Source organism: Cnephaeus nilssonii (genome assembly GCF_951640355.1).
Source record: "Cnephaeus nilssonii genome assembly, chromosome: 6".
In the NCBI taxonomy this organism is placed as follows: domain Eukaryota; kingdom Metazoa; phylum Chordata; class Mammalia; order Chiroptera; family Vespertilionidae; genus Cnephaeus; species Cnephaeus nilssonii.
In genome coordinates, this window is record NC_137077.1 from 15,506,410 (window position 1) to 15,530,237 (window position 23,828).

The window sequence follows — 23,828 nt, forward strand, 5'->3', positions numbered from 1 at the left end:
ATTATACATTTGTATTCTTTGAATGTTAAAATTCTGTTTTGTTTGTCTCCATTGATCTAGGAGTCCTTCAAACTAAAATTTGCCTTGTTTATGTGGTACCTTTTTCATTATTGCAGTTAAAAATCATAGTTGAATAGAAGTGTTTAAATGAAATCGGTTATGTTACCGGGAAAAATTTTTTTTACGTCCTCTCTTTAAGAGTGGGATTCCCAAAGTAGTTTGACCTACTTTACCCATTTGTTTAATATTGACTTAATATAGGTTCTTAGTTTCAAAGGGGATTTCTGATCTCATGCCTTTGTTGTTCATGAAAGGAAGTTAGCCTGCCCTGGGCAGTGTGGCTCAGTTGGGTGTCATCCCGTATCATGAAACGTGGCCGGTTCAATTCCCAGTCAGGGCACATGCCCTGGTTGCGGGCTAGATCCCTGGCTGGGCGTGTGCAGGAGGCAGCTGATCAATGTTTTGCTTTTACATCAATATTTCTCTCTCTAAAAATCAATTTAAAAATATTTAAAAACAAAAGGGGGTAGCCTGGAAATTACTTTGGAGAAACATAGAACTATTTTATCACTTTAATTTTTGTTTGTGCCAGATTTTGGGATCTAATCCTCACTGTTTTATGTTTTTCAACAGTCTATTGTGTGTTTCTCATTTGTTTGTTTCTTCTACCTTCCTGACTAAAATGATGAGAAAATTAAGATAGATTAAGATATTTGCTCAGCACCTTATAAAGAGTAGAATGGCACAGCTGAAACTCAAGTATGGGTCTTTTAAATCGAAATTCATTTCTCCCCACTGTTTCCCCAGGGCATTCACAGCCATTTGCCTATTATTGGGTAATCCTATTGTTTCCAGCCCTCTCCCACACCTCCCAAAATTGTTTACCTTAAGTAATGCATCATTCAACTAGTAATTTTTCTTCAGAGTGAAGGCCAGTTTCCAGGATTTCTAACTTCTAATCTAGGCTTATTTCTGTCAGTTTTATTAACATGTGCCAAAGGAATTAAAATCTCATTCTATAATCTATACATATTTTTCTGATACAAATATAAAAATTTCCCCCAGCAATTTAAATTCTAGACACCTAGATACCTAGGAGTGGAATTGCTAGGTTATGTTTTAACTGTTTTTATTATGGAATATTTTCAAACACACACAAATGTAAAGTGGGTAGTATACTGAATCCCCATGTATAGGGATCCACTTTCATTCCTTGTTTCATTTCTCTGTTAAACTGCCAAAAATAAAAAAAAATAGCCCATGAGCCTACAATTTAGAGCAACTTCTTCTAATACCTAAGTGTATTAGTGTGCTAGCACTGCCATAACAAAGAAGCACACACTGAGTGGTTTAAACAACAGAGCGGAGGCTCCGGAGCCCACAGCAGGTGCAAGCGCCAGGTGGGACTACGATGTGCTGTGCAGGAGCAAAGAATTTTCAGTAACCACCAGAGGCTAGCCCCAATGACAGTGACCGGCGCCCTGCCTTGGTCTGGCACCCCCCCTTCTCTCCCCCGCCCACCTGCTCCACCATCCCGCTACCACAGCCGATGCCCTGCCATGTTCCGCGCGTGCCCCCTGGTGGTCAGCACATGTCATAGTGACTGGTTGTTTGGTTGTTTTGCTGTTCGGTCTATTTATTTGCATATTAGCCTTTTATTATATAGGACTAGTAGCCCGTTTGCACGAAGATTCGTGCAATAGACCTTCATTCACCTGGCTGCCTGCACCAGTTTTCTGCCGGCACCGGGGACCCAGGCCTTGGCTGTGGCCACCGCCTTCTGCCTTTTTCAGGGTGGGGGCTTGGCCCCGGGCAGTGGCCTTGGGCTCGGCGGCACCCAACATCCCTGCTAAGGATCGCAGGAGCCGACCCCCAGTGGTTTCCTGCGATCCATGCAGGCTGCCCGCTGGTGCCCAAGTCCGGGAAAGCCTCCGCCCCAGGCTTTCCTGGCCTTGGGCTCGCCGTACCCAGCGTCCCTGCTACTGATCGCAGGAGCCGAACCCCAGTGGTTTCCTGAGATCGGTGCAGGCTCCCCTCTGGTGCCCAAGGCCGGGAAAGCCTCCTCCCCGAGGCTTTCCCGGCCTTGGGCTCCACCACACCCCAATGTCCCTGCAATGGTTTCCTGGTGGGCGTGGCTTGGTTGGTGGGCGTGGCTTGGGCATAGCGCAGGTGCGGTCAATTTGCATATTTGGCTATTATAAGGTAAGATTGTCTCTTTAAAAGCCTTATCTACATGTACATTTACATTCCGAGGTACTGGAGATTAAAACTTAAGCATATTAATTTTGAAGGGGACATAGTTCAAACCATAACAATAAGTAGAGTGTTATTCTGTTTTTAATGCATGTTTCTTTTACATATTTGATTTACATCCTGTTCTTTTCTCTTAATTATATGAGTATATCCCAGGTTTCTCCAAGTTCATTTTAAATACTTTAGTAGCTACATAGTAATCTATTTCCGAAGTAGATCCCCATTAGAAATTGCATATAGATCTTTCTGCTGCTTAGAGCACCAGATTTCTTCCTCTGATCTCAGTCAGGGTTCTTTCCTTTTGTGCTCTAGCCTTGAGGACCATATTTGCTGTCTATTCTTTTCTGTGGCTGCCATCATCACTTAATATATACTTGAGATGCCTTCTCCTTTCTTCCCTTTTTCAGCATCCCACTTCCTTGCTATTTCTAATGACAAGCACCTCTACATCCCAATTGAATGTCTCTGTTGGACTTGAATTATAATTTTGCTATTTTCATGTCTGTCTCATGTAATAGTCTATGAACTTTTTAAGAAAGGGACCATGCCCTATTTTTAAAAAAGAATTCTTTGTGCTTAACACAATTCACAAAATTAGTTACCATTCAGTGAATCTTTGCTAAAAGAAAGTAAATGAGAGAGAGAGAGAGAGAGAGAGAGAAGGAGAGAGGGAAGGAGGGAAGGGAAGAAGGAAGGGAAGGCAAGCAGGCAAATCCTATTCAGGACATTGTTATAATGCTATCTTTACTAGTATCCCACCACTTGAGCTTATTTTCCTTAAATTAATATAGTTTAAAATTTCTAGATATACATATACTACTTTGCTTTGGTAAAAGTAAATAGGTCTGAATATTTAGAATAAGGTATCTTCATCAAAATGATCTGAAAATAATATTGGCTTTTATGATACAAATATATGTGGATTTCAGGAAGTGATGTACACTCTAATTATAAATATTACTTGAACATATATTGGCACTAAAACATTTATCAACCCCTACTAGGCATTTTTCTATTTTGGGAAGCTATGAAAAAGAGTATTCATTTGATCATTTAAGGGATAATTGAGTTTTCACTTTGCACCAAGCACTATTGTAGGTTTAGGATTAAGGGGAGAGTAAAACTGCACGTGGTCCCTTCTGTCAAGAAGATTTGCCTGATTTACCACTTTCATAAGACATTAATCATTAAGACTTGGTTCTTTCATTGTGGAGGATTCATATTCAGATTCAGGTAGTAAAAATTCTTATAGAAATAAGGGATTAAAGATCACAACTTTGATGTCATAATTCATTGAAAAGGTAAGGTTTTTTGAAGTTTGCTAATTGGTGACTATCACATTAGGAAAATAGATGTAAACAGTATTTCCCATTTATATAGCTAGTTTTAGATTAAATTATATATTTTTTAGTTAGTGAAACAAACAATTGTTTTTTTCTATCTAAATGTGTTTGCTATCAATCCACACATGTCACTTTAATTTTTGAAAGAACATCTGAAAATCTTTTTACCTAAATTGAAAAAGAATAAAACTTGTTAAAAATGTCTTTTCTGTTCTCAGGGAAGGTTAAGAACTATCTGTTTATTAAAAATCTTTTTAAAATTTTTTTCTCCACAGTTCCATCTCCCAACCTTTATAGCCAGCTGAATGCACTACAGTTTACTGTGGATGAAAGAAGTATTCTGTGGTTAAATCAATTTCTATTGGATTTAAAACAGAGCCTTAGTCAATTTATGGCTATATACAAGTTGAATGACAATACAAAATCTGATGAGCATGTTGATATTCGAGTTGATGGCTTAATGCTGAAGGTACCATATAAACAAGTGGCTATGAGAAAAAAAAAATTGTTACAGAAGAAAAGTTAACACCATTTTAATTTTCAGGATTTAAGAGGGGTGCTCAATTTAAATCAGCTTCATTGCGATCTTAATTTTGATTTTGAAATTTCAGTTTTAATTTTGATTTTCAATTATAGAAGCTTTTAAGAGACTTTTTTCTGCTTTATCTTCCTTTTATTTATTTTTCATTGCTTATCCACTTGAAGGTAATCAGTAGAAGTTTAAGTCAGTCATTTTTTTTCGTGTTTCTTATAAAAGCTGATAAAATTTTGTTTTAAGGAGAGTAAATAATACAGTGAAGCTTTAAAATTATATCTAAGTATTATTTATTCACACTTACTCTATTATTAATACCCAAAGGTAATAGAAAGTTGCTTTATATTATAGCCAGGTAACTGGTAGTCTGAGTTCCATGGATATTTAAACTTTAAAGGAAGGAAATTAAAAAAATAATAACAGTTTAGTGTAGTAAATAGAATAAGACTTGGGCATGGATGAAAATTTCAGTGTTGATGGAAGACTAAATTTATGTACCTTTAATTCTTCTCTGTAAAATGAGGTTAATAATACTTAACAATTACAGTGCTGAAATGTTTCAGAGATCTTAAAATATTAAATATAAAGAAACACGTTTTGTGACATAATTATAATTTAAGATACAATTATATAATGATCTTTACATTTTCTGAGTATGGAAAGTTTTAAAAACAACCACTTTGAACTCTTTGATGTATTTTAAGCACTGGGATTAATCATCTCTGGAAAATTATTTTAGTAAATAGTTGGACCTATACACTGAAGTTTATATTCTTAATAGTTTTCTCCCAGAAAAGTGATTGACCTCAATTGAGTCATTCCATTTACTCATCTATTCATCCTCCAAATTCCTTGAACCTAAAATATCTTTAAAAATTTCTTTTTTTAAACTTGGCACTTTCTTATATGTACTCAGGGCATAGTTAGCATTTAATAGTACTGATTTAATTTAAAATTTTTTAACTTTGTGATATGTTATATGCAAATATATTTGTATGTTATGCACATTATTCATTACTTATGTTTGTTTTTCAAGCGTTTCTTAGTGGTAAATTACTTGAATCCTTTTTACTCAGTTTAATGGAAAGATTTTGGGGGGAGAGTATTTTATGTCTGGATAGGAAACTAGTATTATATTTTTATTTTTAAAAAATATTTTTTCTTTTCTAGGTTGTTATTCCTTCTGAAATGAAATCTGAATGTCATCAAGATCAACCACATGCAATTTCTATTCAGAGTTCTGAAATGATTGCCACAAATACAAGGCACTGTCCAAACTGTCGACATTCTGACCTGGAAGCCTTGTTTCAAGACTTTAAAGATTGTGACTTTTTCAGTAAAACATATACTAGCTTCCCCAAGTCAGGTGACAATTTTAATCTTCTACATCCAATCTTCCAGAGACATGCTCATGAACAGGATACCAAAATGCATGAAGTTTATAAAGGAAATATTACTCCCAAGTTGAATAAACACACTCTTAAAACTTCTGCTGCCACAGATGTTTGGGCTGTGTACTTTTCTCAATTTTGGATAGATTATGAAGGGATGAAAAGTGGAAAAGGACGACCAATAAGTTTTGTAGACTCTTTCCCTCTTTCCTTCTGGATTTGTCAGCCAACAAGGTATGCACTGTCTCAAAAAGAGCTGCAGACTTGTAATCAAATATCTCTAAATACATCACAAAGTGAATCTAGTGATCTGACTGGCCGATGGAAGCGGAAAAAGCTCTTGAAGGAGTATTACAGTACAGAGTCTGAGCCCTTAACAAATGGTAGGCAGAAATCTTCCGATACATTTTTAAGATTTTCTTCTTCATCAGATGCAGATATTCACATCCTGGTTCATGTTCATAAACACGTCAGTATGCAGATCAATCACTACCAGTATCTGTTCTTGCTTTTCCTCCATGAGTCACTTATTCTGCTTTCAGAGAACTTAAGGAACGATGTAGAAGCGGTGACTGGCAGTCCTGCTAGTCAGACATCCATTTGCATTGGAATTTTACTTAAAAGTGCAGAAGTGGCTCTTTTACTACATCCAGTGGATCAAGCAAATACTCTTAAGTCTCCTGTTTCTGGAGGTGTGAACCCAATAGTTCCTGATTATTTGCCTACAGAAAACAGAGAATTCTTATCTTCAAAAAGGAAACAAGTTAGTAATGGTATCAATCAAATTAGAAGTGTAACTGTTAATCATATGTCAGAGAACAGATCTATGAGTGTTGACCTTAGCCATGTCCCTTTGAAGGATCCTTTGCTTTTTAAATCAGCTAGTGATACAAATCTGCAAAAAGGTATTTCTTTTCTGGATTATTTATCAGATAAAAATTTAGAGAAAATAAGTGAAGATGAAAGTAGTGGAATTCTTTGCAAAAGTGGCTCAGAGGAAATTGGATTAGAAACAAGGGACAAAAGGAATTTATCTTATACAGATTCAAATAGTGTCTTAAACTACAGAGAACATTCAGGCATGCTGTCATTTCATAATGATGGTAATCAAAATGTGCTTTCAAGTAGTTTAAGTAGTAAAAGAAATGAAACCATAAAGTCAATCTTTAAAGCTGAAGATTTGTTGCCAGAAACAGTTTCGCTCACTGAGAACCTGGAATTCAGTAAAGAAGAAGCACCCACAGTGAGAACACCTAAATCACAGTCATCTTTAAGGTAACAGTGTGCTGTTGGGAGGGGGTGGGGGAGTTTGTGTGTGAGCATATTTTGATTTTGGACCTAAAATCGCATGGCAAAATATGGCATTGTTAGAGTTAACACATGGAAGAGCAGGTTTTTCAAAACATGAAAATACTTTGAGGTTATATTTATAAAATACCAGAGGCCCGGTGCATGAAATTCGTGCATGGGGGTTGTGTCCCTCAGCCCAGCCTGTACCCTCTCCAATCTGGGACCCCTCAAGGGATGTCCGACTGCCGGGATCAGGCCTAAACGGGCAGTCGGACATCCCTCTCACAATCCAGGACTGCTGGCTCCCAACTGCTCACCTGCCTGCCTTCCTGATTGCCCCTAACCGCTTCTGCCTGCCAGCCTGATCACCCCCTAACCACTCCACTGCCAGCCTGGTCACCCCTAACTGCCCTCCCCTGCAAGCCTGGTCACCCCTAACTGTCCTCCCCTGCAGGCCTGGTCCCCCCCAACTGCCCTTCCCTGCAGGCCCGGTCAACCCCAACTTCCCTCCTCTGCCGGCCTGGTCACCCCTAATTGCCCTCCCCTGCAGGCTTGATTGCCCCCAACTGCCCTCCCTTGCAGGCCTGGTCCCTCCCAACTGCCCTCTCCTGCTTGCCTGATCGCCCACAACTGCGCTTTCTTGCAGGCCTGGTCCCTCCCAACTGCCCTCCCCTGCTGGCCATCTTGTGGTGGCTATCTTGTGTCCACATGGGGGCAGCCATCTTGTGTGTTGGAGTGATAGTCAATTTGCATATTACTCTTATTAGATAGGATAGTGGCCTGGTGCACGAGTGGGGGCCAGCTGGTTTGCCCTGAAGGGTGTCCCGGATCAGGGTGGGGGTTCCCTTGGGGCGTGGGGCGGCCTGGGAGAGGGGCCTGTGGTGGTTTGCAGGCTGGCCACGCCCCCCCAGTCACCCAAGCGAAGGCCCTGAGATCTGGGATTTATTTATCTTCTATAATTGAAACTTTGTAGCCTTGAGCGGAGCCAAGCTTCCTGCTTGCTCCATGGCTGTAGCCATTTTTGTTGGAATTTATTTGTCTTCTCTAATTGAAACTTTGTAGCAGAGGCCAAGGCAGGCCAGGGCTGTGGGAGCTTGGCTTCCTCCATCGCTGGGGGCAACCCAAGCCTCCTGCTCTCTCCAGCTACGTGGCTGCCGCATTTTTGTTGGGATTTATTTATCTTCTATAATTGAAACTTTGTAGCCTTGAGTGGAGGCCTGGGCCCGCCAGGGTGTGCAGAAAGCTTGGCTTCCTCCATTGCCAGGGAAACCCAAGCCTCCTGCTCGCTCCGTGGCTACAGCCATCTTGGTTGGGTTAATTTGCATACTTGCTCTTGATTGGCTTGTGGGTGTAACGGAGTGATGATTAATTTGCATATTACTCCTTTATTAGATAGGATAATTTATACATTTGTGGATACTATATTCATATTTTTATTTTGTTAAGAGGTATTTTTTAGAAAGACTTTTTTTTTTTTACCTTATATGTGATGATCTTCTAATAATTTTGTTTGTTAACAGTGGGAAGCCTAAGGAACACTGCCCACCAAACCAGGCTCCACACTGTACATCTTATAAGAACATAAAAAGAAGCTCCTCACAAACCTCATTGGATACCATTTCACTTGACAGTATGATATTGGAAGAACAGTTGTTAGAAAGTGATGGAAGTGATAGTTTTCTGGAAAAAGGTAAAGCAATACAACAAAGCGTTTATATTATATATATGTATCTTATATGTGCTTCTTTTAACAGGATATTTCTCTTTTTTTGTGTTGCTGACAGCTAGCAATTATTTTATATCCTATATAATGAAAGGCTAAGCAAATTGTCCCCTTGACTGGGAGTTTGACCAGGGGGTGGGGCCAGCCGGCCAACTGCCTGCGGTCTCACCGCCCGGCTGGTCTGCCCGATCGGCCTGCACCCGTGCAGAGATTCGTGCACCGGGCCTCTAGTAGATCATAAATCAGATAGCATTAAGGCTACTGGCTCTCTAACAGAGACTTCTATATGTGAAATGTTGATTAGGTAACCTTAATTAGCATGATGGATTCTTAAGTATGTGGTCCTAGGACTGGAGTCCAGACTGTATCTACTTAGTCCCATAGCAGGATTCTCTCATGGAAGCTTATTATATGGTAGCAAATATAATAATAAAAACATTGAGACCATATTTTGTATGTCTTTGGCTTTTCTAATCTTTCTAGTAATTTACTAATTTTTCTAGTAATTGATCTGTGACAGATACTTAAAAAATTTGTCTTTTACCTCAGAGAATTTGAGAAATATGGAAATAATACAGCACATTGAGAAAGTATGGCAGGTAGATAAGAGTGGAGAATTATTACATTGATGGTAGTGGAATTAACTTCATGCAGAAGATCATTAGAAGCTACTGTAGGGTATTGAAAAGAAAAATTAAGTGGTCAGACTGGAATTATCCAATGTAGGACAGAGTAAAGCAAGCCATGCTGACTGACCACGAACCCGCTAGTTACAGAAGCACCGTGCCTGCACGGAGAACACCGCCTGAAGTCAGCTGTGGTAGATTTCAGACTAAGTTTAGGGCTTAAGTATCTCTAACATTTTATTGTAGGAAGTTATTTCTTATTATTTGCTAACTAATCACAATTTAATTTTTCTTTGTTTATTGTCTTTTAAACAAGGCTATGCTTAGGAAAAAGTTAAAGGGATAGCCCATTTTGGTTAGATAAATGTAACATTTTTGGATCATTGGTAAAACTAATTTTATTATTTTATTTTGTATTATTTTAGTTATTAAAAAGAATTCAAGTACAAATGATCAGAACCCAGCAAATAGTGCAAATGCCACTGCAAACCTACAGAATTATGGTGAAACCTCTCCAGATGCCATCAGTACGAATTCAGAGGGTGCTCAAGAAAACCATAATGACCTGGTATTCATTTCAGAGATTCTATGAAGAGAAATGCCAACTTAATGTGTTCACATGTTAAGACATTAATATATAAAACGATTAGATTGTGGGTGATTCACTTTGTTCTCTCTTGAAAACTCATTTTCTGTTCTTGAAAATTCATCTTACTGAATTGTTTTTCTCTGAATTTCACTTAAAAGTTTTGTTTGTTTTTCTATTGAGGAGGGGAGGTTCCATCTTTTTCATCTTTTATTTTTCAACCTTTATTTTAGTTTCAATTTAAATATACTTTTCTACAAAAGAAATATATTACTGGTTTATTTAAGCCTTCTTTACCCAGTGAAATATTCTGTAGATGATTTAGAAAATATCTTCAGTTTTTAATGAAAATAATTTACATGGAAATGTCATGTAATTAGTCTTTGTGTTCAAAAATTCTTCTGTTGACTGAGTAAGAAGAAAGGGGGATGAAATTTATGGCAATAATGTAGTAACTACATTCTTTTGATCACAAGTATATATTTGGTTTATTAGGCCTGAGTTGTATTTTTAGAGATTGTAGTTTCCTGAGTTATTTTTTAAAATTTTGTTTTAATTACTTGGTATACTAATATTATGTATGTAATCATTGTTAGATGTCAGTCGTGATGTTTAAAATTACTGGTGTTAATGGGGAAATTCACATCCGAGGGGAAGATACAGAAATCTGTCTTCAAGTGGACCAAGTGACACCGGATCAATTAGGCAATATCAGTCTTCGGCATTACCTTTCCAGTCGTTCAGTAGGTGAGATTTTAATATGACTTAAGACATTTTTTTATACCTGTGATTCATCTATATATATAAGAGGCTAATATGCTAAGTGTCCCTCTGCCCATCTGACTGGTCACTATGATGCACACTGACGACTAGGGGGCAGACACTCAATGCAGAAGCTGCTGAGCTGCAGTGAGTTGGGAGCAGCAGTTCTCAGGTGATGCACCCCAAAACCAGAGAGGAGGGAGCCCAATTCCTCGTGGGGCCATGTGATTCCATCTTCAGCCGTGGGTTATGTTGTTTCTGGGGCACTGTCGGCCCTGAATCTGGTTTACTGCACACTTGCATTTGCATTCCACACCCTGTATGACAGCAACTTTGCAGAGTGCCCTCTTGCACTCTGGGACCCCTTGGGGGATGTCGGAGAGCTGGTTTCGGCCCGATCCCCGCAAGCCAGGCCGAGGGACCCCGCCTGCCAGAGGGCCCCCGCTAACTCTGCAGATGCCCTTCGAGCCACAGCATCACCCCAGATGCAGCCCGTTGGGGAGGGACTGCGAGGGGTTGGCTCCAGGGCGTGTCCAGCCGGTCTTGTCTCAAGTACCGCCCCGCTGGCCACCTTCTAATTTTTTTTTCAATGTGCACAAATCCATGCACCAGGTCACTAGTTACCATGTAAATGAATCCAAGAAAAATTACATTTACATTAGCTACTTGTTTTACATCACCTTATTTTCATGTTGATTAAGTTTAGAAATATCTGTTGATGTATTCTCCAATGGTTTTTTTGTTTGTTTCTTCTGTTGATAAGTTCTGTCTTACTTTTTCAGTCTTCCCATTCTTTGAGATAAGGGTCTGAGAAAACTGAGTTCTTTCCATATCAAAAGAGTGATATAGTAATCCTAAAAGGTCAAACTTAGGGCCATTTATACTAATAAAGGGGTAGTATGCTAATTAGACCTGATAGACCAGATGTCTTCCAGACATTATTCCGGATGTCCTTCCTGTCAAAGCCAGGGCCTGGGTGAAGCCACCCGGGGTCCCAGGTGCCTGTGGCCAGCCCGGGTGAAGCTGCCTGGAGTCCCAGGTGCCTGCAGCCAGCCAGAGGGAGGGAAGCCTGGGTCTCGGGTGCATGTGGCCAGCCAGAGGGAGGGAAGCGCAGGTGCCGGTTGCCTGCGGCTGGCCAGAGGGAGGGAAATCTGGGTCTTGTTTGCCTGCGGCTGGCCGTAGGAGGGAAGCCCACGTCCCAGTTGCCTGCCAGCGGCTGGAGGAGGGAAGCCTGGGTCCCGGGTGCCAGAGGAAAGCCGGTGCCAGTAGCCAGGGAAAGGAAGGCCTACTCTTGCACGAATTGTCGTGCATCAGGCCTCTAGTACTAGAATAAATGTCAATTTCTATATTCCATAGTTATAAGGAAACATTTCCAAATACTTGGTGTTTGGAAAAATCATGTATCCTGTTCTTGTGGTTCTTTATTCTAAGATCAACACTCTCCCTTGGACATAGAGGGATATAAACAAAAAAACATGCAGGGTATGAAGAGGAAGCCACATTTTCAAATCCCCTCTTCAAAGTTTAAATAAAGGTATTTTTGGTTTTTAGTCATTTGAAGAAATGATTTAATCGATTAGTTATATTAAGAATTTAAAATGATAATATTGAAGTTTTAAAATGTTTTAAAAAATCACAGCCCTGTAATGTTTTTCTTTGCTATATATACACAGAATGCTGTATCAGATAGGTAACATGTTCAAGTACATATAGTCTTACATGATATCAAATAAGTATGCTGTCACTTCACATCATGGGAATTGCAGATAAATTTGCCATCCTATATAATAGAAGCCTAATATGCAAATCTACCAAATGGCGGAATGACTGGTTGCTGTGATGTGCACTGACCACCAGGGGGCAGACGCTCAACACAGGAGCTTCCCCCAGCTTGCAGGCCCCAGGCCAGCCAAGGCAGGTGCCAGCAGGACCCCCCCCCCCCCCCCCCCCCCCCGTCATCCCACAGATCAGCCCTGATTGCCGGCCAGGCCTAGGGACCCTACCCATGCATTAATTTGATGCATCGGGCATCTAGTTTTCCTATAAACCATTATGGGAAAAATTGGCTCCTGGCTTTTTTCCGTGTGTAGGCCTTGCAGTTTACAATGTATCTGCTAAAAAATGTCAAGAATTTTATATTAGCAAGTGTAAGATTCCAATAACATGCAAAAAGAAGGAAACTAAGTATATCATTGAAAAGGTTTTATAGTGGACAAAAATAAAAAAAGATTGAACATAAAATTTCAGAACCAAACCGTGTTCTATATACAACCCAACCACTTTTCTAATTGTACAGTCATAGATTATTTCCAGTTGCACAATTATTTTCTTAACTTTTTTATAGTTCACTTAATACCATACCTTATTACTTTTGTTCATGTTGTTCTTAACTGAAGAAGTTCATTTGAAATGCCTTTTTTGTATGGGTTATATAGTCAGTGCTATCTAATACCTTAATTTTTCTCAACCGTCTTACTCAGCTGGTTGCTAGAAGGATAAACACACACACACACACACACACACACACACACACACACACAAATCCAAACAAACAAATCAAGGAGAGAGAAAGGAGAGGAAAAGGATGGGGAAAGGGAATAAATGGAAAAAGATTTAAAAAATTTGCTTTAACATTTCAAACATTATTAACATATGAACAAAGATTGTATTTGGTTGCTTTTGTTTGCTTGTTTTTGTTTTTCTATAATGTGTGGATTTTGGATTCGTTTAGGGCAGGATGACCGGCGGAGTGGGGGGGGTGGCGCCCACTGGCACCCGCCTTGGCCAGCTTTCTGGTCCCGCCCCCCGGTGGGGAAATAGGGGGGTGGCACCAGGCCCGCTTGCCAGCTGGCTCTGCCACTTGATTTCCCTGTGGCGGGTTAATTGGGGGGCCCCGCTGGCACCCGCCTTGGCTGGCACCCGCCTTGACTGGCCTGGGGCCTGTGGGCTGGGGGAAGCTCCTGCGTTGAGCGTCTGCCCCCTGGTGGTCAGTGCGCTCATAGCAACCGGTCGTTCCACCGTTTGGTCAATTTGCTTATTAGGCTTTTATTATATAGGACAGACAAGTTAATTAACACGTTAAGCACCATGTCAGTCACCGGTAACTGACACTATACTTTCCGTTTTTACTTCGTCAGTCTCCGAGCGCCAGCATATTGGTGAAATCTGATATCACGGGCTAAACGGAAAGGAAGACAAAACAGGGTTGGCGCTTAACGTGTTAACTCTTATTTATTTTTCTTGACATAGGAAATACTAACATATCTAAGTGCATGTTCACACTCATGCTGAGGGAAAATAAACATTTTTCATCGTGAATTTAATTAGTGGGGTTTCTTATGTGGACCTCTGGGACAGATGACTTTGGTTCCTCAACAATTGATACCTCTTGGCCGTTCCAGACAATTAGTTTGTTTTTAACGCATGGGTTTTATGAATTGTGAAATGGATCGTATTTTTCTTTTTGTTGCTAGAAAGCTCGTTTTTGGTCTGTCTTTGATACAGAAATTTAATGCATTTTGAGTTATTAAGCTTCCTACCTATTTTTTCCCTTCTGTCCTTATTTTTCTATTGCTTACTTTTTATCTGATTATGGCATGTGCATGTTTCCTCCTGTTCTTTTTAGAGCTGGGTAAAGTAAAATAAACAAAATAGTTAGCAGAAGGGCCAGTTCACTTCAATGGTTCCACTAGAAACTTTTCTTTTTTTAAATTGGATATTCTTTGGGTGCTTTATTGAAGTTTTAAAATTTGTTTTTGAACTCACATATTTATATCTCTGTAAGCTACCTAAAAATTTTTTTAACAAGGCCAAGGCATAAATAAATGTAAATATTTAATACCCAGTTTTAATGAGGAAGGTGCAAAGCCATTTCGTTACTTCTTGAGAAATGTCTTAGTAGTCACTTTAAATGCCATGACTGTTTCTTCATGACCATCGTCCATTATATTACAAATTTGTAGATAGGTACAAATCCAGATACACTCTTAAGTATCTGAGGTATGCATGATATCAGATTTCTTTTTCTTTTCTTTTTATTAAATCTTTACTGTTGAAAGTATTATATGTATCTATATGATGTCAGATTTATATCATGGTATGTTGTTTCATGTTACCAAAAAGTAGAAAATAGAGACAAATGAACATTATTGCAGTAGAAAATTATCTATAAAATAGAAAATGATGGTTATATATGGTATCTATATATATATGACTGTCCGACCTACCCACCGACTGGTACATATGACACACACTGGCAATTTAAAAATAAACGTTGAGGAGGGGTAGGGAGTTAATAGGGAGATAAGGACACATATGTAATACCTTAATCAATATAGAAAAAAAATAATAATAAAAAAAAGAAACACTTTCCTATTCCAGAGACATAAAGACATTTTCTTCTAAAATCAATCAATCAATCAATAAATAAACATTGACTCGCGCATGCGTGATACATATAAAGCTCTCGCTGGCGCCAGTTGCATGTGTGTGTTTGATCTGTCATTGTTGATTATGAATTTGGTTGTTTTTGTTGACATTCAATGTGAACCACTTCACGATTTATTCATCAACCGACTGGCATCAATACATATAAAGCTCACACTGGTGCCAATCATACGCGTGTTTTAATTTTATAATACTATATTATATGTGCTACTTTGACATATAACTTTTTGCAGTAACGTAATTACCGCATGAACCTTTCTTCTAATTAATTTCCTATCAATGTGCAAGAATCTGTGCACTGGGGCACTAGTGTTGTGTAAGTACTGTAACTATCACTTAAATTAAGGGTGAATATTAAAACCTTATTGCTTTTCCATCGTACAAAATGATTGTAACCTCTAATGACATACAAGAGTGACATTTTTGAGTAGTACTGCAAGTTACAATTTTTACATGTTCTTTTTCCGTAGGTTCTGAGCATAAAGCTGTTATTCATTCCAAATCCTCTCCTGAGATTACTCTGAGATTTGAAAGTGGGCCTGGTGCTGTCATACACTCTTTGCTTGCAGAAAAAAATGGATTTCTGCAATGCCATATAGAAAACTTTAGCACTGAGTTTCTTACATCTTCTCTTACAAATATTCAACATTTTTTGGAAGATGATACTGTTGCAACAGTGATGCCAATGAAGATACAAGTTTCTAACACAAAAATAAATTTAAAAGTATGTCAGTAAATATTTTCACATTTTCATATTATACATGTTAACTTTGCCTAACTGAACTCCGGATTCATGCCTGAGAATATGCCTTCTCTGTAATATATACTTTATCAGCACTGAAATGAATGTGTTGGTGTTTTTGGTGAATGATGTAGAGATTCTTCATCGAAATTAGAAAATATAAAAATAGAATGGGCAGTTTCCTCTGTATTATCTAAAAGATACATTTCTAACTCATTAAAAATATTGACTGAAGTAATATGTGTTAAGAAAATGATTATCTTGATTTTATCATTTACTTAAATAACAACATGCTGATACTATATTTCTTTCCTATAGGATGACAGTCCTCGTAGTAGTACAGTATCCCTTGAACCAGCTCCTGTAGCCATTCACATTGATCATCTTGTGGTAGAGAGAAATGACGATGGCTCTTTTCATATCAGAGGTATATATGAAAAACAATTTAAGTGAATACCTACTAAAATTTGGAATTACGTTATTTACATGCTGATTGTTTCTTTTCACTCATACTACCATTATATGTGTGCACATATGTAGGAGTGGATGATTGAAGGACACTTTCAGTACATTGTAATAAAATATTACCTATGTATGGATCTCTACCTCGGAAATAACTCAACTACAGTTGATTTAGTACCTATCCTACAAATGTGTTTTGAATGAAAGCAGGAGAGGTTTCATGGTCTTACATGTCTCTTGATCTTACTTGGATCTCTTAGTTGATCTCTTTCCTAGCTTTGCTTCCCACTATTTTTATATATTTGCTCAACCAACCTGTTATACTCCCTGTATAGGAATTTGTCTTCCACTTTCCCACCTCTATAATCTTATTTGCTTGTTATTCCTCAATAGAACTGTTCATTTTCTTCCAAGGTTATCTGTAGCTTCCCTTTATACTTATGGTATATTGCCATGTGTTTAGTTCTGCTTTAATGTCTACTAGTATATCCATTCTAGCAATATTTTTAAGGTCTCTAATGAAAGAATTATATCTTACAAGGTAGTGTGGAGTAGTAGAAAGAGCTTGAGTCCATAGACTTAAGTGTTCTATTCCTCAATTGTTAGTAGCTACTTCAGAGTGAAATATGAGGGACTGATATATGCATGCATTCATCGCCTACAAAAATCTCATCAAATGACATAAAATATGTTAAAAGAAGAATAAAGTTATAACAATACTGCAAAAGAACAATAAGTACCACTAGTGGGTCAGAAATTCTTTATTTATATTTTATTGATTTTAGGTGGGGGAAGGGAGAGCCTTTTATTTCTTTTTCTTGCCTAATTGTCTTACCTAAAACCTCTAGGACAGTGGTCGGCAAACTCATTAGTCAACAGAGCCAAATAGCAACAGTACAACAATTGAAATTTCTTTTGAGAGCCAAATTTTTTAAACCTAAACTTCTTCTAACGCCACTTTTTCAAAATAGACTCGCCCAGGCCGTGTATTTTGTGGTAGAGCCACACTCAAGGGGCCAAAGAGCCGCATGTGGCTTGCGAGCCGTGGTTTGCCGACCACTGCTCTAGGACATTGTTATATTGTTGTCTTATTTCTGATCTTAGGAGAATAACATTTAGTCTTATACCATTAAGTAGAGGGATATTGGCTGTGGGTTTTTTGTAGCTAGCCATTATCAGATTGAGAAATTCCTTTCTATTCCTAGTTCTGAGTGTTTTTATCATGAGAAAGTGTTGGATTTTATCAGATGTTTTTTCTGCATTTATTGAGATAATCATGTGACTTGTTTTATTCTATTAATGTGATGTATTATGCTTTTTGATAGTAAGTCAAACTTGCATTTCTGAGATAAATCCCACTTGGTCATGGTGTACAATTATTTTTATACTAGAGGCCTGGTGCACGAATTCATGCACAAGTGGGGTCCGGCCTGCTGCCCTGATGGGTGCTGATTGGGCTGGGCCGGTGCGGGGGAGGGGAGGGCGCAGGCAGTTGGCCCGTGGGGCCGGCCAGATGAGGGGCTGCGGGCGTGGGGGAGGCTGAAAGGGGCCCAGGCCTGCTGGGGGGTGGGCCCGATTGGGGCCCTGATTGGGCTGGTTGGCTGCCGCAGTGCGAGTCATAGCAACCTATTGTTCCGTCGTTCTGGTCGTTTGGCTTTTATGTATGTGGATTTGCTAATATTTTGTGGAGGATTTTTGTGTTTATATTTATGAGCATTTTGATTTTAGTTTTGTCTGGTTTTGGAATCAGTAATACTGGCTTCATAGCATGAACTGAGAAATGTTTTTCCTCTTCTATTTTTTAGGAGAGTTTGTAAAGATTTGGTATTCATTCTTCTTTAAATGTAGATTTCACAATTGAAAGCTTTTCTTTTTAAAAAAATATATTTTATTGATTTTTCACAGAGAGGAAGGGAGAGGGATAGAGAGCTAGAAACATCGATGAGAGAGAAACATCGACCAGCTGCCTCCTGCACACCCCCTACCGGGGATGTGCCCGCAACCAAGGAACATGCCCTTGACCGGAATCGAACCTGGGACCTTTCAGTCCGCAGACCGACGCTCTATCCACTGAGCCAAACCGGTTTCGGCTGAAAGCTTTTCTTTATGGGTAGTTTTTTTTTTTTCTTTTCTTTTTGTTTTTTTTTTATCACTGATCCAATCTCTTTAACTGTTATATGTCTATTCACATTGTCTAGTTCTTCTATAGTCTATTTTGGTAGTTTGTCTTCCTAGGAATTTTTCTGTTTCATCTAAGTTATCTTTATTGAAATACAGTTGTTCATAGTATTCCTTTATAATCATTTTTATTTCATTAAGGCTGATAGTAATGTCCCATGTTTTATTTCTAATTCTAATTTCTTTTCTCTTTTTTTGGTCAGTTTAACTAAAGTTTTGTCAATTTTGTTCATCTTTACAATGAATGAGCTTTTGGTTGTATTCACTTTATTGTTTTTTCCTATTTCATAATGTCTTCATACTAATAGATATGTATTCATTTTAAAATTCATTTTTCACAATAAAAATTAAGATTTATCAAGTATTTGAAAATGTTTTATCTGAGCATTTTACTTGTTCAGATTCTGAGATGCTTAACACTGGGAATGATTTGAAAGAAAATGTCAAAAGTGAATCAGTGCAGCTTTCCAGTGGAAAGTATGATCTGAAGAAACAGCACAGTGTCACTCAAGCCACTCAGACAAGTCCAGAGGCACCTTGGCCTTCTCAGTCAGTTCACTCTCCTGAGCGCTCCTTTAACTTCACTCGGGAACAGGTAATGGGGAAAACTAATTCATTTTCATTCAGTTTCAGTAATTAAAATAAATGTTAGATACTAAATAATTAAGAAGTTACTTACTTATCTAAGTAATGTTTACTGAGTACCTGTCATGAACCCCCACGTAGTGAGGGTTATAGTGTTGAGCAAGATAGGGACAGGCTCAGCCTTCAGAGGGGTTGTAGTCTAATGGGGAGATAGAGGAGTAAATGTGGAAGAGTGCTGGTTTCTGGAATCCAGGAACGCTTCCTGGACGACGTTTTCATTTTGATGTCTTATTTTTAAATTGCAAAAGTATTATAATATTTCATAAAAATATTTAAAACAACTTTAATATATTCTAACCTCCTACAGTGCTTTTAGTACACTTTATTTTCTTCCTAGGCTCTTTTCCATAATTTTCCTAAACGGTGGTTATTCTAGTGTATATATTGTATTTTTTTTACTTAACATTGTTTAACAATTATTTTTGGATATTGCTACTTATGCTTCATATTTATTTTAATGACAGAGTAATATGGATGCGGATGTACTGTCATTTCTAAACCTTCCTTGTAACATTTGTTAACATTTGAGTTGCTTATTTTTTGCCACTATAAATAAAATGTCCAGCAGAAGTTTAATTTTCTATGATAGAACCACAGAATGAGCTATTTCATCTGTTCAACAGGATTTGTTGGATGTCAGCTCTGAGCTAGGATATAGAATTAAACAGTATACCACTCTTCTCTATTGAAAAACTCAAAGACTAGTGGGAAAGACGGGTGTGCAAATTTTGGTTACCACATACTGTGTAATGCTATACTAGCAATTGAGGACAGACAGTCAAGTACCCAGCTTGGTTTATAAGGCAGGAATTCTTAAACTGTAGCAAAAGAAATCTGAGAACTTTTTGAAATTAAATGCAAATATTTTTACATATTAGTAAATGCATTTTTCTGGGGACAAAGTACTTAGTTTTATCAAATCTTCATAATTAGAGGTTAAGAAACTGTCCTAAGAAGATAAAAGACTTGAACTGAGTCTTAATGAGGAGGGGAGACCTATTAGCCATCTAGATAAAAATGTCTAATAAGATATTCAGAATGTGGGTCTAAAGCTTGAGAGTGGTTGATGCTGGATCAGGCCACAGGAGTACATGAGATCACATAAGAGAGTGACTCAGTGATAAAGGAAGATGACCAATTATGGAAGCTAACAGAACATTAAAATTTAAGGGTTCCTACATAGTGGAGGAAAGGATAAAAAGTTCATATGTGGAGAGGGATAAACATGAAAGAGCTGTGGCAGAAAAGGCAGAGAAGAGACACGCGTAGGAAGGAGAGGAGAGGAGAGGTCCGCAGTGTCTAAAGCCACAGAGAGGTCCAGGGAAATTAAAGTTAGACTATTCACTGCTGGATTTTGAAAGTAGGCTTTACTTAGTGTTTTGAATTGCCGGGTCAGTACTTATGAACATTTTTAAGGGCTTGATATGTGTTTCCAAATAGCTTCTCAAAGCAGTTTTCAGCATAAGTGTACCCTTGCCAGCATTGGGTATTTTTCTGTTCCAAGTGTCACACCTTTAGCTCATATATAAATTGTCTCTGTTTTCTGAAAATGATTAAATTCTCTGATTTTTCAAATTTATCATTTCAGCTCATGGAAGAGAATGAATCTCTTAAGCAGGAATTGGCTAAAGCTAAAATGGCTCTTGCAGAGGCTCACCTGGAGAAAGATGCTCTCCTTCATCATATAAAGAAGATGACAGTTGAATAGCAGGAGTGGCAGTCAAAACCCAAATTATAGCCCTGGAGTCAGGAGGTTATATTTATAATGTGATGTTACCGAGTGGGAGAATTTCCTTTTCATGAAAAGACAATAAAATTAAATGGTATGTGATGAAGTAATGACTAGTCCAAAGCCAGTTTAGGAAGTATTAGGTACGGGCATTACAATCTTTTAGTTGTTTTGTGTTTGTTAACCCTCTTTTAAACTGGTATGATACAGGGAAGTCAGCACATACTGTAAAGTAATTACATGCCTAATGAAGATGTCATTTCCTAATTTTGATATCACACTATAGGCATTTTTTAAAAAAGAAAAATGAAAACCTGTTGTGTTCCACAGATGATTGAATTTATCACTCTGTTAATGATTACTATGATTTACAAAGATTCAAATGCTTTTAGGGCTAATGTAAAATAAAAGGCTTACATTTTAAATGTTTTAAAATAATGTACTTAAATCTATGAGTATTTAATTACTGTAAAAAGTCCAATCAGACAATAAATTATATAATTCTGGGTTTGAAAATTCTGGCAAATCACCCTATTGAACTTATAAAGTAACTTGGAAATGTGAAAAAGAAATCATTTTAAATGATGGGTAAAATGTATAAATTGAGGCTATAATTTGCCACAAAAAATGGTACAAGTGTAAAAATAAAAAGCACAAACTGTAAAAAAGCAAAACTTTAGAGTATATGGCCAACTGATTTAAAAAGCATTACTTGTACATTCTTTGAAACATTTGTTAGAAGTAAGAGTAACTATCCTGCTAAATTTGGCAGCATTTGTAACTACGAATTTTAATTAATACAATTTATATTATTTCTTTACCTTTATCTTTCCTCTATTTAAGAGTAAAGTTTTCAGAGTATTTAATTTATACATACAAAAAATTTTCATACCATTCTTATAGTATCAGATTAGGTGGTTGTTTGCACATACCCAGTTTATATAGCTAGTTTTGATTAAAGTTCTTTGTGATATATATATACTGTCTTCTATAATAAAAATGATTGGTAAATTTTTGAATTCTATTTTCTAGGAATTGTTGAGGTTGAAGCCAACATGAGAGAGAATCTCTTTCATGCATTATGAAATAAAAGTTCCTAGTGTTTAAGCAGGAGAGGCTTTTGAAGACTTAAAGTATATTTGTGATATAATTAAACAGACAGACTTAAATAGATAGTCTATTTTAAAATTTGCAATCTTTAACATAAATATATCCAAGAGAGAACATGAAACAGCTGGATTACTTTTTCTGTAAGGTACTTGAAAATTTTAAACCACGTTATGACACTTTATGGTGCTTTGCTTGTTGGCATGACGTACAGCCATCCCTATGTCTGAGTACTTGGAGGAGAATACAGGTTTCATTTACTTAAGTGTTGGAGTGACTTGGACTTTATTTAAAACAGTACTGGTCTTTTCTTCTGTAACATCCATTTTCATTGACATGACTTTAAAATACAGCCTTTGTTTTGGGAGCTGAGGATACAGCAAAGAACAGATTTAAATTGTGAATATTTTACCTCAAAGTATTTAAAAATTATGTTAAACTGTGTTAATCTGAAACTATGTAATAGTCTTAGATTAAGAACAAAGGTCTAATTCAGTATTTAAAATATATAGCTAATATCCTTCGTAGAGTACTTTTGATTTATAGGCATATATTCAAGGTATGCAGTCTTTCATATAGAAAAACGATTTGACGGGACATTAACTTATTCAGAGCTGACAGTGTTTCTCAGGATTGACCGATTTGTTCTATAGAAATTTTAAATTTGTGGTATATTATAATTGTTTAGTGTTATGGAAGCCAAATGTTTGTCTTATTCCTTTTCATTGGCCATCTTAAGAAAATCATACAAACAGTAGATATGATAATTAATGTGGATCTGAGCATTCTACTTGCTATGTTGGATTTTTAAAAAATTTATAGTGAGTACTATTTTTATAGAGACTTAAAATTCACTATCTCATGTAATTCCCACAAGAAAACCTGGGAAGTAGGTATTATTCACATTTTAGAAGTTAAATAAAAACCCTAAGGCTCAGAAAGGACAAGTGACTTTACTGAAATCACAATTAATAACCTGCTCTTTTGATTTAAATCCCAGTTATATGCTTTTATTTTACTTTGGTCATTAATTCACGTATTTTGCCAGGGGTGGGGAAAAATCACTGTTTTTTATCTGTTTTTCTTTTAAAGATAAATATAATACTTTTAATTATGTGTGTGTGTGAGAGAGAGAGGGGAAGAGAGATAAAGAGAGATGTGTTATGCAAACAATGTATAAGATAGTGGGAAGATTTTTGATTGACTAAGTGAATCCCAATCTTTTTGGTGGTGTGAAAGTATAGAAGTAAACCACATATTAGAAATAAAGTTGCCATATCTTGAAAACAATTTTTTTCTAAATCTCTGTCAGAGACTTTACTGATCAGGGGAAGGAAATGATAATCATGTTTTGCATTTTAATTTTGTGTATGTCAAAAAACATTTTCTTGGTGTCTTGTATTTTTTTCCCTTTTCTCATATTTTATCCTAGAATTTCAAAAGACCGCTTTGTGGACACTAATTGTGATGAAGCATCATCATCATTATTCTTAACCCTCACTGGAGAACATGCTTATTGATTTTAGAGAGGGGGGAAGAGAGAGAGACCTCGATGTGAGAGAGAAACATAGATGGTTGCCTCCTGTTTGGGGATTGAACTTGCAACCTAGGTATGTGCCTCTGACTGTGAATCAAACCCACAACCTTTAGGTGCATAGGATGATGGTCCAACTAACTGAGGCACACCGGCCAGGGCTGAAGCATTATTTTTATTTAAGGCTTGTTAGTATGGCAGTGTATGATTGCAGGCAAGTATATGTGGGTTTTTATTATAGTTATTATTATTCGATACTTGCCAATACAGGAGTTATAATTTCCTCTTTAACAAGTTTTTATTAACCTCCAGTTTATTCAAAGCATCATCCTATTTCAGTAAATGGCAACACCATCACCCTGGTTCCCAAACTACTAGTAACCTAGAATTCATCTTAGACACTGTCTTTAATTCATTCATTTCTCTCCCTCCCTCTCTCTCTCTTTCTCTCCCTTCCTCCCTCCCTCAATTTATTG

At 37.5% G+C, this 23,828-nt stretch overlaps 1 protein-coding gene across 3 annotated transcripts in view; it reads left to right on the forward strand.

Moving 5' to 3' along the window:
• BLTP3B (bridge-like lipid transfer protein family member 3B) overlaps window positions 1-22,896 on the forward strand; it is a 69,055-nt gene extending 46,159 nt beyond the window's left edge. For 2 of the 3 annotated variants that reach the window (XM_079775859.1, XM_079775858.1), the window contains 9 exons: window positions 3,872-4,065; window positions 5,302-6,797; window positions 8,333-8,502; window positions 9,587-9,729; window positions 10,344-10,494; window positions 15,426-15,679; window positions 16,016-16,124; window positions 18,739-18,932; window positions 20,571-22,896. In XM_079775859.1, the coding sequence (XP_079631985.1) occupies window positions 3,872-4,065; window positions 5,302-6,797; window positions 8,333-8,502; window positions 9,587-9,729; window positions 10,344-10,494; window positions 15,426-15,679; window positions 16,016-16,124; window positions 18,739-18,932; window positions 20,571-20,690 (2,831 nt within the window). In that variant the 3' untranslated portion in view covers window positions 20,691-22,896. Of the gene's footprint in view, window positions 1-3,871; window positions 4,066-5,301; window positions 6,798-8,332; window positions 8,503-9,586; window positions 9,730-10,343; window positions 10,495-15,425; window positions 15,680-16,015; window positions 16,125-18,738; window positions 18,933-20,570 lie in introns of those variants that run through there. The other variant, XM_079775860.1, reaches the window with a different exon arrangement.
• Window positions 22,897-23,828: the final 932 nt, after the last annotated feature.